This window comes from Saccopteryx bilineata, chromosome 8 (genome assembly GCF_036850765.1).
Source record: "Saccopteryx bilineata isolate mSacBil1 chromosome 8, mSacBil1_pri_phased_curated, whole genome shotgun sequence".
Classification (NCBI taxonomy): Eukaryota; Metazoa; Chordata; class Mammalia; order Chiroptera; family Emballonuridae; genus Saccopteryx; species Saccopteryx bilineata.
The window spans coordinates 55,388,274-55,402,738 of record NC_089497.1 but is presented as its reverse complement, the minus strand read 5'-3'; the positions used below and the strand labels follow the sequence as shown (position 1 = coordinate 55,402,738).

At 40.4% G+C, this 14,465-nt stretch overlaps 1 protein-coding gene across 2 annotated transcripts in view; it reads left to right on the top strand.

Annotated features, from left to right (window-relative positions):
• The window catches only part of LMLN (leishmanolysin like peptidase), a 93,535-nt gene that overhangs the window by 47,870 nt on the left and 31,200 nt on the right, over window positions 1–14,465 (top strand). For both annotated transcript variants that reach the window (XM_066240691.1, XM_066240690.1), the window contains exons 10-11: window positions 1,674–1,781; window positions 6,636–6,712. In XM_066240691.1, coding sequence (XP_066096788.1) covers window positions 1,674–1,781; window positions 6,636–6,712 — 185 coding nt within the window. The remainder of the gene's footprint in view (window positions 1–1,673; window positions 1,782–6,635; window positions 6,713–14,465) is intronic.

Genomic DNA, 14,465 nt, shown 5'->3' with positions numbered 1-14,465 from the left:
TCTTTACTAATCATTATTGTTTAAGAACTTAGGATAAAATTTTAGAGCCTGTAGTAGGAAAAATAATATAAAGGCAGTACAGTAAAGCTACAGGCCCAGCCCTGGCCAGGTGGCTTAGTGGCTAAAGCGTAATCCTGGTGTGGCAAGGTTGTGGGTTCCATCCCCGTTCAGGGCATGTTCAAGAAGTAATCAATGAGGGTACAACTAAGTAGAACAACAAGTTGATGCTTCTTTCTCTTTCTCTCCCTCCCTCTCTCTCCTCTCTCTTCTCTCTCTCCTCTCTCTCTTCCGTCTCTCTCCTTCTCTCTCTCTCTCTCTCCCTCTCTCCCTCCCTTCCTCTCTTTCTCACTTTCTGTCTCTCAAATCAATGGAAACATTTTTTTTTAAAAAAAGATACAGGCCCATGGGGTGGGGTGGTGGATAAAGCACTGACCTGGAACACTGAGGTGGCCAGCTCAAAACCCTGGGCTTGCCTGGTCCAGGCACATATGAGAGATGATGCTTCCTGCTCCTCCCCCCTTCTCTCTCTCTTTCTCACTCTCTCTCCTTCTCTAAAATGAATGGATAAAATATTTTTTTTAAAAAGGTACAGGCCCAGATAAATCATAGGAAATGAAAATTTGGCAATGACTCTTCTGGTTTCTGTTGTACCCACTGCTGTAAGCCAGTATTCCTCTGTTTTGATACCTCTTCGGATTGCTGGTACTGTTTGTATAGTTGCTGGTCATTTAATTTGGAGTCTGTGTTAGCGTTCTCCAGAGAAATAGAACCAACAGGATGTGTGACAGGGTAGGGGGGATTTATTTTAAGGAATTGGTTCATATAATTGTGGAGGTTTAGGAGATCCATATTGAATCAAGTAGGCTGGCAGGCTGGAGACTCAGGGAAATTCACTGCATTAAATGCAAAATTGTAGTGTGACTCCAAAGGCAGTCTGCTGGTCGAATTCCTCTTTGCTCAAGTAAGGTCAGTCTTTATTCTATTAAGACCTTTAGCTGATTGGATGAGGCCCATTTATAAATTTGCTTTACTCAAAGTCCACTAAGTTAAATGTTAATCTCATCCAAAAGCATCCTTACAGAATCATCCAGAGTAATGTTTGACCAGGTATCTGAGCACTGTGGTCCAGCCAAGATGACATAAAATTAACCATCACACTCTTACGCCATGACGAAAACTTGTTCTCCTGTTCTCCTTCCCTGACTGAAGACAGCTCTCTCTGCCTTCGAACTTGCACTGCTCTTGGTATAGTTTCCATTCCTGGAAGTCTCTAACTGAAGGACAAGAGCAACCAAATGAACAAGATTGTATTTTAATGAACAGCTTATTTTTCTTATGAGTATTATATCCATTATTAGAGCAATTTATACCCATACTAACATTGTTGACACAGGGTTGGTTACAAATGGCAAACATGTCTATAAGTTCTTAATATATATGACATAAAATTTTCAAATAGAAAAAATAGGAAGAGAAATAGTAATTTACTAGCAGAGTATGTCAGTTTCAAAATATTTTATTTAATTATGTTAAAAACCAGATTTTTAAAAGATGTTTTCTCTTCTCACCAAAGTAATTCTTGAGAGTCAGTTTTATTCCATCTAGTGTGATAGAGAATTTGCCATTATCTTATTGTACTTTTATGGGGCTTTTATTTTTTTTCTGATTCTTAGGATGAAGCACGAAAACATTTTAACTGTCCTATTCTGGAGGGAATGGAACTTGAAAATCAAGGTGGTATGGGCACTGAGCTCAATCATTGGGAAAAGCGGTTATTAGAGGTCAGTTTATTTTAAAATTTTACTACACACTCTTATTCATGGTAAAAGTTAAACAGTATGATAGCTTATAAAGCAAAACATTTTTAAGGCTCTTTCCCCTTTAGCTTTCTAAATCCACTTTCCTGAGGTAATCACTTTTTAAATTTTTTGTATATTCTTTCAGAAATGTGAACTAAGATACAAAATTTTTGTTTTGTTTTGTTTTTAGCGAGAATGAGAGAGAGGGGGACAGACAGGGACAGACAGACAGAAAGAGAGAGAGATGAGAAGCATCAATTCTTCATTGTGGCACCTTAGTTATTTATTGATTGCTTTCTCATATGTGCCTTGACCGGGGAGCTCCAGCCAAGCCAGTGACCTCTTGTTCAAGCCAGCAACCTTGGTCTTCAAGCTAGTGACCCCATGCTCAAGCTGGTGAGCCTGCGCTCAAGCGAGATGAGCCTACATTTAAGCCAGTGACCTCCAGGTCTTGAACCTGGGTCGTCAGCGTCCCAGGCTAACACTCTGTCCATTGCACCACTGCCTGTTCAGGCACACATACTTTTTTAAAAATGGATTCATGCATTTATGCAACTTTCTTTCCTTAATGATAGGTTTTTACATTTTTTCAAGGTAGTTGAGTACTTCTACTATAATGCAATATATACTTTCCTAAAAAACAAACAAAAAAATCTCTTTCTTCAAAATTGAACGCTAAAAATAACAAGGCTTGTTGTAAAACAAATACCAGAGCATTAATAAAAGCAGTAAGTCATAATAAAAGTACTACCTTGGTTTAAAAAGGCACCATATTTTCTAGTTTACTTTTTTTTTTCAATTTTTTATTTATTCATTTTAGAGAGGAGAAGGAGAGACAGAGAGAGATAGAGAGAGAGAGAGAGAAGGGGGGAGGAGCTGGAAGCATCAACTCCCATATGTGCCTTGACCAGGCAAGCCCAGGGTTTTGAACCGGCGACCTCAGCATTTCCAGGTTGATGCTTTATCCACTGCACCACCACAGGTCAGGCGGCACCATATTTTTAATAAATAAACTCCCTTATCTACTTGAGGATTTCTTTTTTTCTAGATTTTTTAAATGTTTGTTTATTGATTTTAGCGAGAGAGGAAGGGAGAGAGAGAGAAAGAGAGAGACAGGAACATTGATCTGTTCCTGTATGTGCCCTTACCGGGGATTGAACTGGCATCCTCTGCACTTTGGGACAGTGCTCTATCAACTGAGCTATCTGGTCAGGGTTACTCTAGTATTTTTTTACATTAAACAACAACAACAAAAAGCAGTGATAACTGGATGGTAAACTATAAATCTGAGCAATGGGAGAGAAGAGTAAAATTCTATAAAGATTAGAGAAGAATATACAATAAACACTTCTAAGTCAGAACCTCTGGCCATACATACTAAGCCAAGTGGAAGAGTATGGAGTGCACAGACATTGTTCACAGTATAGCATTTCTCTGTGGCTTTGTTTAGCTATCTTAGCATACTTTGTATTTAGCTGTATTGTTCCATTGCATAAAATATTAAAATCCAGGAGAAAAATCATTATGAACCAATGTGGTTCCTTAGTATGACGATGTTGTGTCCTTATTTAATAGTCTCACATGAGCTCATTACATTACAGAAATACATCTAGAATAGTCTATATACTGAATCTACTATTTTTTTTTTTTAATTTTTTAAGCTGGAAACAGAGAGAGACAGTCAGACAGACTCCCGCATGCGGCCGCCGACCGGGATCCACCCGGCACGCCCACCATGGGCAATACGCTCTGCCCACCAGGGGGCGACGCTCTGCCCCTCTGGGGCGTCGCTCCGCAGCGACCAGAGCCACTCCAGCGCCTGAGGCAGAGGCCAAGGAGCCATCCCCAGCGTCCGGGCCATCTTTGCTCCAATGGAGCCTCGGCTACGGGAGGGGAAGAGAGAGACAGAGAGCAAGGAGGAGGGGGGTGGAGAAGCAAATGAGCGCCTCTCCCACGTGCCCTGGCCGGGAATCGAACCCACGTCCCCCGCATGCCAGGCCGATGCTCCACCGCTGAGCCAATCGGCCAAGGCCTCTACTCATTTTTTAACAGCTATTTAGTATTATATGAATGTAACAACATTTCTGTGTTGAGTAACTTTTAAATTTTTTATTTAAAAAAATATTGTAATGAGCTAACTTATATCTGCACTGCCTTCTAGGAGTATTGTTCTTGTGGTGGTTTTTAAATTCAACTAAACAATCAAACTAAATATGGCTGTTTGGCTCAGTGGTAGAGTGTCGGCCCAGCATGTGGATGCCCTGGGTTTGATATCCATTCAGGGCACACAGAAGAAGTGCCCATCTGCTTCTCTACCCCTCCTCCTCTTGCTTCTTTCTCTCTCACCCTCCTGCAACCATCGCTCAATTGGAGTGAGTTGGCCCCATGGCCTCCAGCTCAGGCACTAAGAAGAGCTTGGTTGCTGAGCAATGGAGCAATGCCCAGATGGGCAGAGCATCACCCCCTAGTGGGTTTGCTGGGTGGATCCCAGTCAGGGCACATGCAGAAGTCTTTCTGCCTTCCCTCCTCTCACTGAATAAAAAAAACACAACAACTATCAAACTAGCAAGACCTAAACAGGCCACACTAAAGAAAAACTTTCATTTAGAAGGACAGAATAAAAAAAGCACAGCATGCCAGCATGGCTGCTATGTTTCTCTTGTGCTCCACACAGCAGTCTAGGGGATATCCATGGACATAATTTCCAGAACCCTGTAAGAGATGGGCATACCCATAAGTGTCACTGCACATAGGACAGTCTCAAACTGGTTTAGCAGCAGTTATTAGTGTTCATTTACAGTAATCCCAAGCCCAGAGGCATATCAGGAGGTCTTTTCCCCTATGTAGTGTTGCCTGGTAACACAGTTGACATTCCACTTTTATTAGGTTTCCAGGGGACCAGGATTAAAGTTAATTCAAGGTCAGATTTTTTTTTAAGATTTTATGTATTGATATTATAAAGAGAGGAGAGATGGAGAATAGGAAGTATCAACCCATAGTTTCTTCACTTTAGTTGTTCATTGATTTCTAGTCATATGTGCCTTGACTGGGCAAGCCCAGGGTTTTGAACCAGTGACCTCAACATTCCAAGTCTATGTTTTATCCACTGTACTACCACAGGCCAGGCAAGCTTAGATTTGTTTATATAGAAAAATAAAGATAAATCCCTGCAAGTAGAATTTCTTGATCAAAGGGTGTGTATTAAATATGTATATTTATTAGAGTTGACACCATAAGCATAAGCAACCAAAGAAAATAGCATGAACTTTATCAAAATTAAAACTTCTGTGCTTTGAAAGACACTGTGAAGAAAGTGAAAAGACAACTTAGAATGGTAGACAATATTTGCAAGTCATCTATCTGATAAGGGTCTAGTATCCAGAATGTGTAAAGAACACTTACAACTCAACAATGAAAAGACAACCCAATTTAAAAATGGGTGAAGGATTTGAATAAACTACATTTTAGAGGTCTGTTGGGCTTCTTAGATAGTTGCAGCTTACATATATTATGACCCGAGTTAGCAAAACTAGGGAAAGAGTGAAATTAATGCTTGTACTGACTGTTCTTATCTAGGTGACCACAAAGTAACAGTGATGGAAACTTATGGAAGATACATTTATTTCTCTTTTGGGAATTTTAGTTTATCTTCTTTAAGCAATTTTATCAAGTGACTCCTTTTAGAAAGATGTAAATTGGCCAAAAATGAAAATTTTATTTACTTTTCAGTAGAATGCTTGAAAATAATAATTTTATTAATTTACGCCTTTCTCTGAAATCAACTTTGTGTCCTTGAACTATTATTTTAAAAGATGATAGTCAAGCTTGACTGGTGGTGGCACAGTAGATAGCACATCAACTTGGGACACTAAGGTCCCAGGTTCGAAACCCTGAGGTCATCTACTTGAGCACAGGTTCTCTGGGTTGAGCGTGGGGTCACTGGCTTGAGCATTGAATCATAGACATGATCCCATGGTCATTAGGTTGAGCCCAAAGGTCACTGGCTTGAAGCCCAAAATCAATGGCTTGAGCAAGGGGTCACTGGCTCGGCTGGAGTCCCCCGGTCAAGACACATATGAGAAACAATGAACAACTGAAGTGTCACAACTACAACTTGATGCTTCTCATCTCTCTCCCTTCCTATCTCTCTCTTTTTCTCTTAAAAAAAAAATGCAAGTACTTGAGAAGACGATCTAGTGTGCAGCATAAAGACTTGCAGACTAATCAGAGCTCCCTAAAGGTGGAATACACTTTTTTAAGAGGCAGTGAAGTCCCTTCCAGTAGTGACTTACTGGTAGGAATATTATGATATGAATTACAATAAAACATGGGGTAAATAGTAGACCTTGATGATATTTTAAGTCCCTTATGCAAATCCTTTAATTCTGTGATTCTGTGATACTTGTTTTACATATTAATGTGTATTTCTCTGATCACAAAGTTCAGAGTAATGAAAGCATTTTTGTATAATTCAGGTCACTATTATCTGGGCATCTGTTCAAACCACCCACTTTATTTTGCCTAGATAGTGTAATGTCTTTATAGAATTTCTGTTTCATATGCTTATCCTCATTTTCTTCACAGAGTTCTAAATGCTGGTTGTCTGCCATTCATGGAAAATTGTACACAATGTAAACGTTTGAGGCAGAAAGTAGATTTTGCTGTAAGCTTCAGTCCTGTCACTTTAAAGAAGACTATGCATTTCATTATTTTAAGTGAATATTTCATCAGCTTCTCACACATTAGACATTTAAAATATACATCAAAGTAGTCATGGAAATATTGGGAGTTGCAAAGAGTCCAGTCTTCTAATTAAAATCTGTTGGTGATTTTCAGAATGAAGCAATGACTGGTTCTCACACCCAGAACCGAGTCCTCTCTCGCATCACTCTGGCATTAATGGAGGACACTGGGTAAGGTAGCTTTGAGGGTATTATATAAAGTGTTGATTGAAATGAAATGGATATTAAGATTAATATTATTAAGATGAAATGAATATTAGCTTAAGAAAATACTGACATTTTACACTGAAGTAAAATATTCTTTGGATTTTGTGTTAGCTATTTATTACCCATAACAACTACATTCATTCATTCAATAAATATTTGAGGCCCTGAGGTGTAGTAATGAAAAGAACAAAATTCCTGGTATTATGAGATTTATTTTCCAATAAGTAGACTTATGCTAATATGAAGGAAAGACTAATCTAAACAATTTTATTAAATTATAAATGAAATTGATGATGTATAGGTTCCTGATTTTTAAAGCAGTAGAACTTTCAGGAGAGGCAGTAGACTACTGTTTTTAAATTACTCCAGTGGGAATCTTTTTCTTTGTTAGCTCCTGGGTCCTTTTGAAAAAACTTGTTAGTTTTTCTATAGCTTCCATGCTTTCTGATATGGTAGGATGTACCAGGCGGATCAGTTTATACCCTCTGGACATCAGCCAATCTGGCAAGGAGTACTGGTTCCTTTTAATAGAGAGTAATTTTTGCCTGACCAGGCGGTAGCGCAGTGGATAGAGCGTCAGACTGGCATGCGGAGGACCCAGGTTTGAGACCCCAAGGTCGTCAGCTTGAGTGCGGGCACATCTGGTTTGAGCAAAGCTCACCAGCGTGGACCCAAGGTCACTGGCTCGAGCAAGGGGTTACTTGGTCTGCTGTAGCCCCACAATCAAGGCACATATGAGAAAGCAATCAATGAACAACTAAGGTATCGCATCAAAAAACTAATGAGTGATATTTCTCATCTTTCTCCATTCCTGTCTGTCTGTCCCTATCTATCCCTCTCTCTGACTCTCTGTCTCTGTAAAAAAAAAAAAAAAATAGAGTAGTTTTTAGAAACCACAACCTAGGTACTTTATTCACTGTTGCCAGGCTATTGTTTCTCATACTTTACAGTAGGTCAAGTTAAGAAATTCATATACTTGAAAAGGAAAAAAAACACTGGATTTTTTTAAGCACCATAAGTCTTTCTTATTTATCCCTGAATAAGCGATGGCCAATAGAAGTGGTCCTGTTGCTCTGCTTAACAACTTATTTATAGCCCTTTTATAAGCAGTGTTAGTTTCCTCAAGATACTAGTTGGTTGTAGAAGCCTGTGGAGTATGTGAGTCACAAATGAAAAATCATGGCATTGGTGAATTTTTTTCTTTTTTCTTTTATACTGGTGAATTTTAAAGCATTTCTTTTTTTCTGTGGCAACCCAAAGGCAACATGGGATATGATTCTAAATTTCTGCTAATATTTTTAAATTGTATACATGGAAGTTAATTTTCATAAATCTATATGGCTTTAATGTAACTTCACTGAGTTGCTTTTCCCAGTAAGAGATATTATCATTTAGTCTGAAATGTAGTAGCTCAGCGGATAGAGTGTCAACCTGGACTGCTGAGGTCACTGGTTCGAAACCCTGGGCTTGCCAGGTCAAGCCACATACAACAAGCAATCAATGAACAACTAAAGTGTGAAGCAACTGTGAGTTGATACTTTTCGCCCCTCTCCACCTCCTCTTTTTGTAAAATCAGTTAATAAAAAAGACATTATAACTTAACCACCCAGAAACCTGGGAATCATCTTTGACAGCTTCTTCTCCCACTTCTAGCATCTAATCAATTATAAATCTTTCTCGACTTTTTAACTCTTCAGTAACTTCCAAGTCTCTCTACTTTTTCTGGTCACCACTGCCTTTATCAAGGCTACCATTATCTTTTACCTAAATTACTTGAGTAGATATTTTTATCTGTCTTCCTGCATCTTAAATGGTCCTTTCTACTGCCTAAAGGCTTTCCCACATTGTACACAAGTGTATTTTAGAAGTCTTTTAGACAGATATTCCATATGGTAAGAAATACATCAGCCCTGGCTGGTGGCTCAGTGGATAGAGCGATGGCCCAGCATATGGATGTCCTGGGTTCAATTCCCAGTCAGGACACATAGGAGAAGTGACCATCTGCTTCTTCATCTCCCCCCATCCCATTCTCCCTCTTCTCCTCCTACAGCCAGTGGCTTGATTGGTCCAAGCATGGCGCTGGGTGCTGAGGATAGTTCGGTTGGTCCAAGCATATCAGCCTCAGATGCTAAAAATAGCTTAGTACTCTACCATCGGCCCCAGACAAGCATCAGCCTCAGACAGTGTTGCTGGGTGAATCCAGTGGGGGCACATGCAGGAATCTGCCTATCTCCCCTCCTCTCACCTAAAAATAAATAAATAAATCGTGGCCTGACCAGGTGGTGGCACAGTGGATAGAACAGGGGTCGGGAACCTATGGCTCATGAACCAGATATGGCTCTTTTGATCTGCATCTGGCTTGCAGACAAATCTTTAATAATAATAAAAAAATGTTAAAAATATAAAACATTCTCATGTATTACAATCTATTCATTTCCTACCACTCATGTTCATGGTTGCAGGTGGCTGGAGCCAATCACAGCTGTCCTCCAGGGCAACACCTAATTTTTATTGGATAATGCATAACGTACACAGGTTGTTGTATGGCTCTCCCGGAATTACATTTTAAAATATGTGGCATTCATGGCTCTCTCAGCCAAAAAATTTCCCGACCCCTGGGATAGAGCGTCAGACTGGGATGCTGATGACCCAGGTTCAAAACCCTGAGGTTGCTAGCTTGAGTGTGGGCTCACCAGCTTGAGTGTGGGGTCGCCAGCTTAAGTGTGGGGTCATAGACATGACTCTGTGGTCACTGTCTTGAGCCCAAAGGTCGCTGGTTTGAGCCCAAGATTGCTGGCTTGAGCAAGGGATCACTTGCTCTGCTGGAGCCCCCTGGTAAAGGCACAAATGAGAAAGAAATTAATAAACAGCTAAGATGCCACAGTGAAAAATTGATGCTTCTCATCTCCCTCCCAGCCTATCTGTCCCTGTCTGTCTCCCTGCCTCTCTCTCTCGCTAAAAAAATAAAATAACATTATGACCAAAGCACAGTACATTTATAGTATTATGAGCAAATAAATTGACATGGGTGTTAAGATGATTCAACAAAGAAAGAATAGTTTTTTTCAAAAAGGAATCTTGGGACAACTGGATACCAATATGCAAAAGAATGAATCCCTACCATACGTGACTTATAGAAATTAACTTAAAATGGATCAAAGACCAAAAATATAAAATCTAAAACTATAAAAGTCTTAGAAGGAAACATAGGTGTCAATTTTCATATTGGATGAGTCAGTCATTTCTTAGATCTGATTAAAAAAAGTATAAGTAACCAAAGAAAATAGATAACATGAACTTCATTAAAATTAAAAACTTTTATGCTTTAGAAGACACTATGAAGCCTGACCTGTGGTGGTGCAGTGAATAAAGCATCAACCTGGAGCACTGAGGTTGTTGGTTCAAAGACCTGGGCTTACCCAGTCAGGGCACATACAAGAAGCAACTATGAGCCTGGCCAGGTGGTGGCGCAATGGATAGAGCATCGGACTGGGATGCAGAGGACACAGGTTCGAGACCCCGAGGTCACCAACTTGAGTGCGGGCTCATCTGGTTTGAGCAAGGCTCACCAGCTTGATTGAGCCCAAGGTCGCTGGCTCAAGCAAGGGGTCACTTGGTCTGCTGTAGCCCCCTGGTCAAGGCACATATGAGAAATCAATCAGTGAACAACTAAGGAGCTGCAACGAAGAATTGATGTTTCTCATCTCTCTCCCTTCCTGTCTGTCTGTCCCTCTCTCTGACTCTCTCTGTCTCTCTCTGTCTCAGCCACACACAAAAAAAGAAGCAACTATGAGTTAATGCTTCTTGTTCCTCCCCCTTTTTTCTTTCTCTCCAAAAAAAACCAAAACCGAAAACAAAACAAAAAACATTAAATAAGTGAAAAGACAACTCAGAATGGAAGACAATAGTTGGAAAGCCTCTCTCTGATAAGGATCTAGTATCAATAATATAGGCCTTTGACCTTTGGTGGCTCAATGGATAAAGTGTTGGCCTGGAATGCTGAGGTCACCGGTTCAAAACCCTGGGCTTGCCTGATCAAGGCACATGGGAGTTGATGCTTCCTGCTCCTCCCCCCTGTTTCTTTCTCTCTCTCTCTCTCTCTCTCTTAAAATAAATAAATAAAAATCTAAAACAAACAAAATAAAACAATAAAAAGACAACATGATTTAAAAATGGGTGAAGGATTTGAATAACTATTTCTCCATAGAAGATACACAAATGTCCAATAAACCCATGAAATTATTCTCGGCATCATTAGTCCTTATGGAAATGCAAATTAAAACGACAGTGAGATACTACTTTATACACACTAAGATGGCCAGAATCAAAGAGACAGACAATACCAAATGTTGGTGAGGATGTGGGAAATTGGAACTCTTATATACTATTGGTGGAAATGTAAAATGGTGCAGCCACTTTGGAAAATAGTTTGACATTTCCTAAAGATATTAAATATAGATTTACCATATGATCCAGCAGTTCTACTCCAGGTGCAAAAGAATTGAAAACATGACCACACAAAAAGTGTACATGAATGTTCACAGCAGCATTACTCATAATAGTAAAAAAAGTAGACACAACCCAAACAGCTATCAGCTGACTAATGGGTGAACTAAATGTGGTATATGGGTACAATGGAATATTTTTCAGCCATATAAAGAAAAGATGTCAAGAGAATTAGACAAGTTACAGAATAGGAGAAAATATTTGTAAAGGCTTCATCTAACAGAGGACTATTCGAAATATACAAAGAATGCTTAGAACTAAACAATTAAGAATACAATCTACCAGGCCAGGTGGTGTGTCTGAATGGAGCATCAAACTGGGACACTGAGGACCCAGATTTGAAACCCTGAGGTTGCCGGCTTGAACATGGGCTCACCAGCTTGAGCACAGGGATGCTGGTTTGAGCATGGGATTACAGACATGACCCCTAGTCACTGGCTTGAGCCCAGGGTCGCTGACTTGAGCAGGGAGTTACTGGCTGAGCTGGAGCCTGCCGGTCAGGGCACATATGAGAAAGCAATCAATGAACAACTAAGGTGCCACAACTATGAGTTGATGCTTCTCTCACCCTTCCTGCCTGCTAGTCTCTATCTCCCTTAAAAGAAGTCCTACTAAAAATGAGCAAAGGATCTGAACAAAAATACCTCAAAAGATATGCAGATAATTAATAAGCATATGAAAAGTTGGTCCACATAAGTCATCAGGGAAATGTAAATTAAAACAAGATACCACTGTATACCTATTAGAATGACCAAAATCCATAATACTGATGACACCAAATGCTGCCCAGGGTGCAGGACAAAAGGAATTCTCATTCACTGCTGTTAAGAATACAAAATGTTACAGCCATTTTGGAAGACAGTTTCTTACAAAAATAAACACACCATTACCATAACACAGCAAATCATGCTTTTTGGTATTTAATCAAATGAATTAAAACCTTGTGTCCACACAAAATACTGTGCACAGATGTTTATAGCAGCTTTATTCATAACTGCCAAAACTTGGAAGCCAACCAAGTTGTCTTTCAGTGTGTGAATGGATAAACAAACAGGTACATTCAGACTGGAATATTATTCAGAGATACAAAGAAATGCACTATCAAGCTATAAAAAGACATGGAAAAGCCTTAAATGCATGTTACTCAGTGAAAGAAGCCAACTGAAAAAACTATATACTGTATATTTTCAAGTATATGACATTCTGGAAAAGGCAAAACTATGAAGACAGTAAAAAGGTCAGTGTTCTGGGGGTTAGGTGCGGGGAGGGATGAATAGGCAGAGCACAGAGGAGTTTAAGGGCAATGAAATTATTCTGTATGATACTATGATGGTGGATACATGACATTATACATTTGTTCAAACCAATAAAATGTACGCCAAGAGTGAACCTAATGTAAACTGTGGACTCCGGGTGATAATGGTATGTCAGTGTAGGTTCACTGATTGTATGAATGTAGCACTTCGTTGCAGTTTGCTGACAGTGAAGCAGGGTATGTGTGTTCGGGGCAGAGATATATGAGAACGCTATACTTCCCTATAATTTTCCTATGAACTTAAAATTGCTCTAAAAAAATAAAGTCAATGTTTTTTCTTTTCTCTCTCTCTCTTTTTTTTTTTGAGAGGAGGAGAGATAGACAGAATCTTGTATATGCTCTAACCAGGACCCACCCAGCAGCCCCTGTCTAGGGCTGGTGCTGGAATCTACTGAGCTATTATTTTTCTTTTTTTTTATTAAGTGAGAGGAGGGGAGGCAGAGAGACAGACTCCTCCATGCACCCCAACTGGGATCCACCTGGCATGCCCCCTGTGGGCAATGCTCTGCCCATCTGGGATGTTGTTCCACAACTGAGCTATTTTTAGCACTTGAGGCATAGGCCATGGAGCCATCCTCAGTGCCCAGGGCCATATCATTCAAACCAATCAAGCCAGGAGGGGAAGAGTTGGGAAGGGTGGAGAACTGATAATCACTTCTGTGTGCCCTGACCAGGAATCGAACCCAGGACATCCACACACTGAACCAGATGTCCAGGGCAGCTCAACTGAGCTATTTTTAGTGCCTGAGGCTGACGCTTGGACCAGCAAAGCTAGTTTCAGCATTTGGGGTTGATGCTTGAACCAGTTGAGCCACTGGCTTTGGGAAGGGAAGAGGAAGAGAAGGGGGAGAGGGTGGAAGGAGAGAAACAGATGGTCGCATCTCTTGCGTGCCCTGACCAGGAATCAAATATGTCCATATGCCAAGCCAACCTTCTATTCACTGTGCCAGCTGGCTTGGACTTAAAATCTATTTTTAAAACAAAGGTTGAAGTACCAACACAGGCTTCAACAGGTATGAACTCTAAGAAAATTATGCTAAGTGAAAGAAGCCAGACATAAAAGACCACATCCCATTTCTTTTTTTTTTAATTTTTATTTATTTTGTGACAGAGACAGAGTCAGAGAGAGGGACAGACAGGAAGGGAGGGAGATGAGAAGCATCAATTCTTGGTTGCAGCGCCCTAGTTATTCTTTGCTTTCTCATATGTACCTTGACCAGGGGCTACAGCAGACTGAGTGACCCCTTGCTCAAGCCAGCGACCTTGGGCTCAAGCTGGTGAGCCTTGCTCAAACCAAATGAACCCGCACTCAAGCTGGTGACCTCAGGATCTTGAACCTGGGTTCTCCGCATCCCAGTCCAGTGCTCTATTCACTGTGCCACTGCCTGGTCAGGCTCTTTTTTTATTTTTTCATAGTGCGATAGACAGACAGGAAGGGAGAGAAATGAAAAGCATCAACTCATAGTTGCAGCACCTTAGTTGTAATTGATTGCTTTCTCATATGTGCCTTGACAGGAAGGGGTGCTTCAGCCAAGCCAGTGGCCTCTTGCTCAAGCCAGAAACCTTGGCCTTCAAGACAGTGACCATGGGGTTTATGATCCTACGCTCAAGCTGGAGAGCCCACGGTCAAACCGGCAACCTCATGGTTTCAAACCTGGGTCCTCAGCATCCCAGTACGATGCTCTATCCACTGCGCCACTGCCTGGTCAGGCAAGACCACATTCCATTTCTATGAAATGTCCAGAATAGGCAAATCCATAAAGACAGATAGTAGTTTAGTGATTGCCAGTGGGGAGTGACTGCTAATAGGTATATTGATTTTTTGGAGGGATGATGAAAATGTTCTGAAATTAGCGAGTAGTAAATAATTATACAACCTTTTGAATATACTAATGT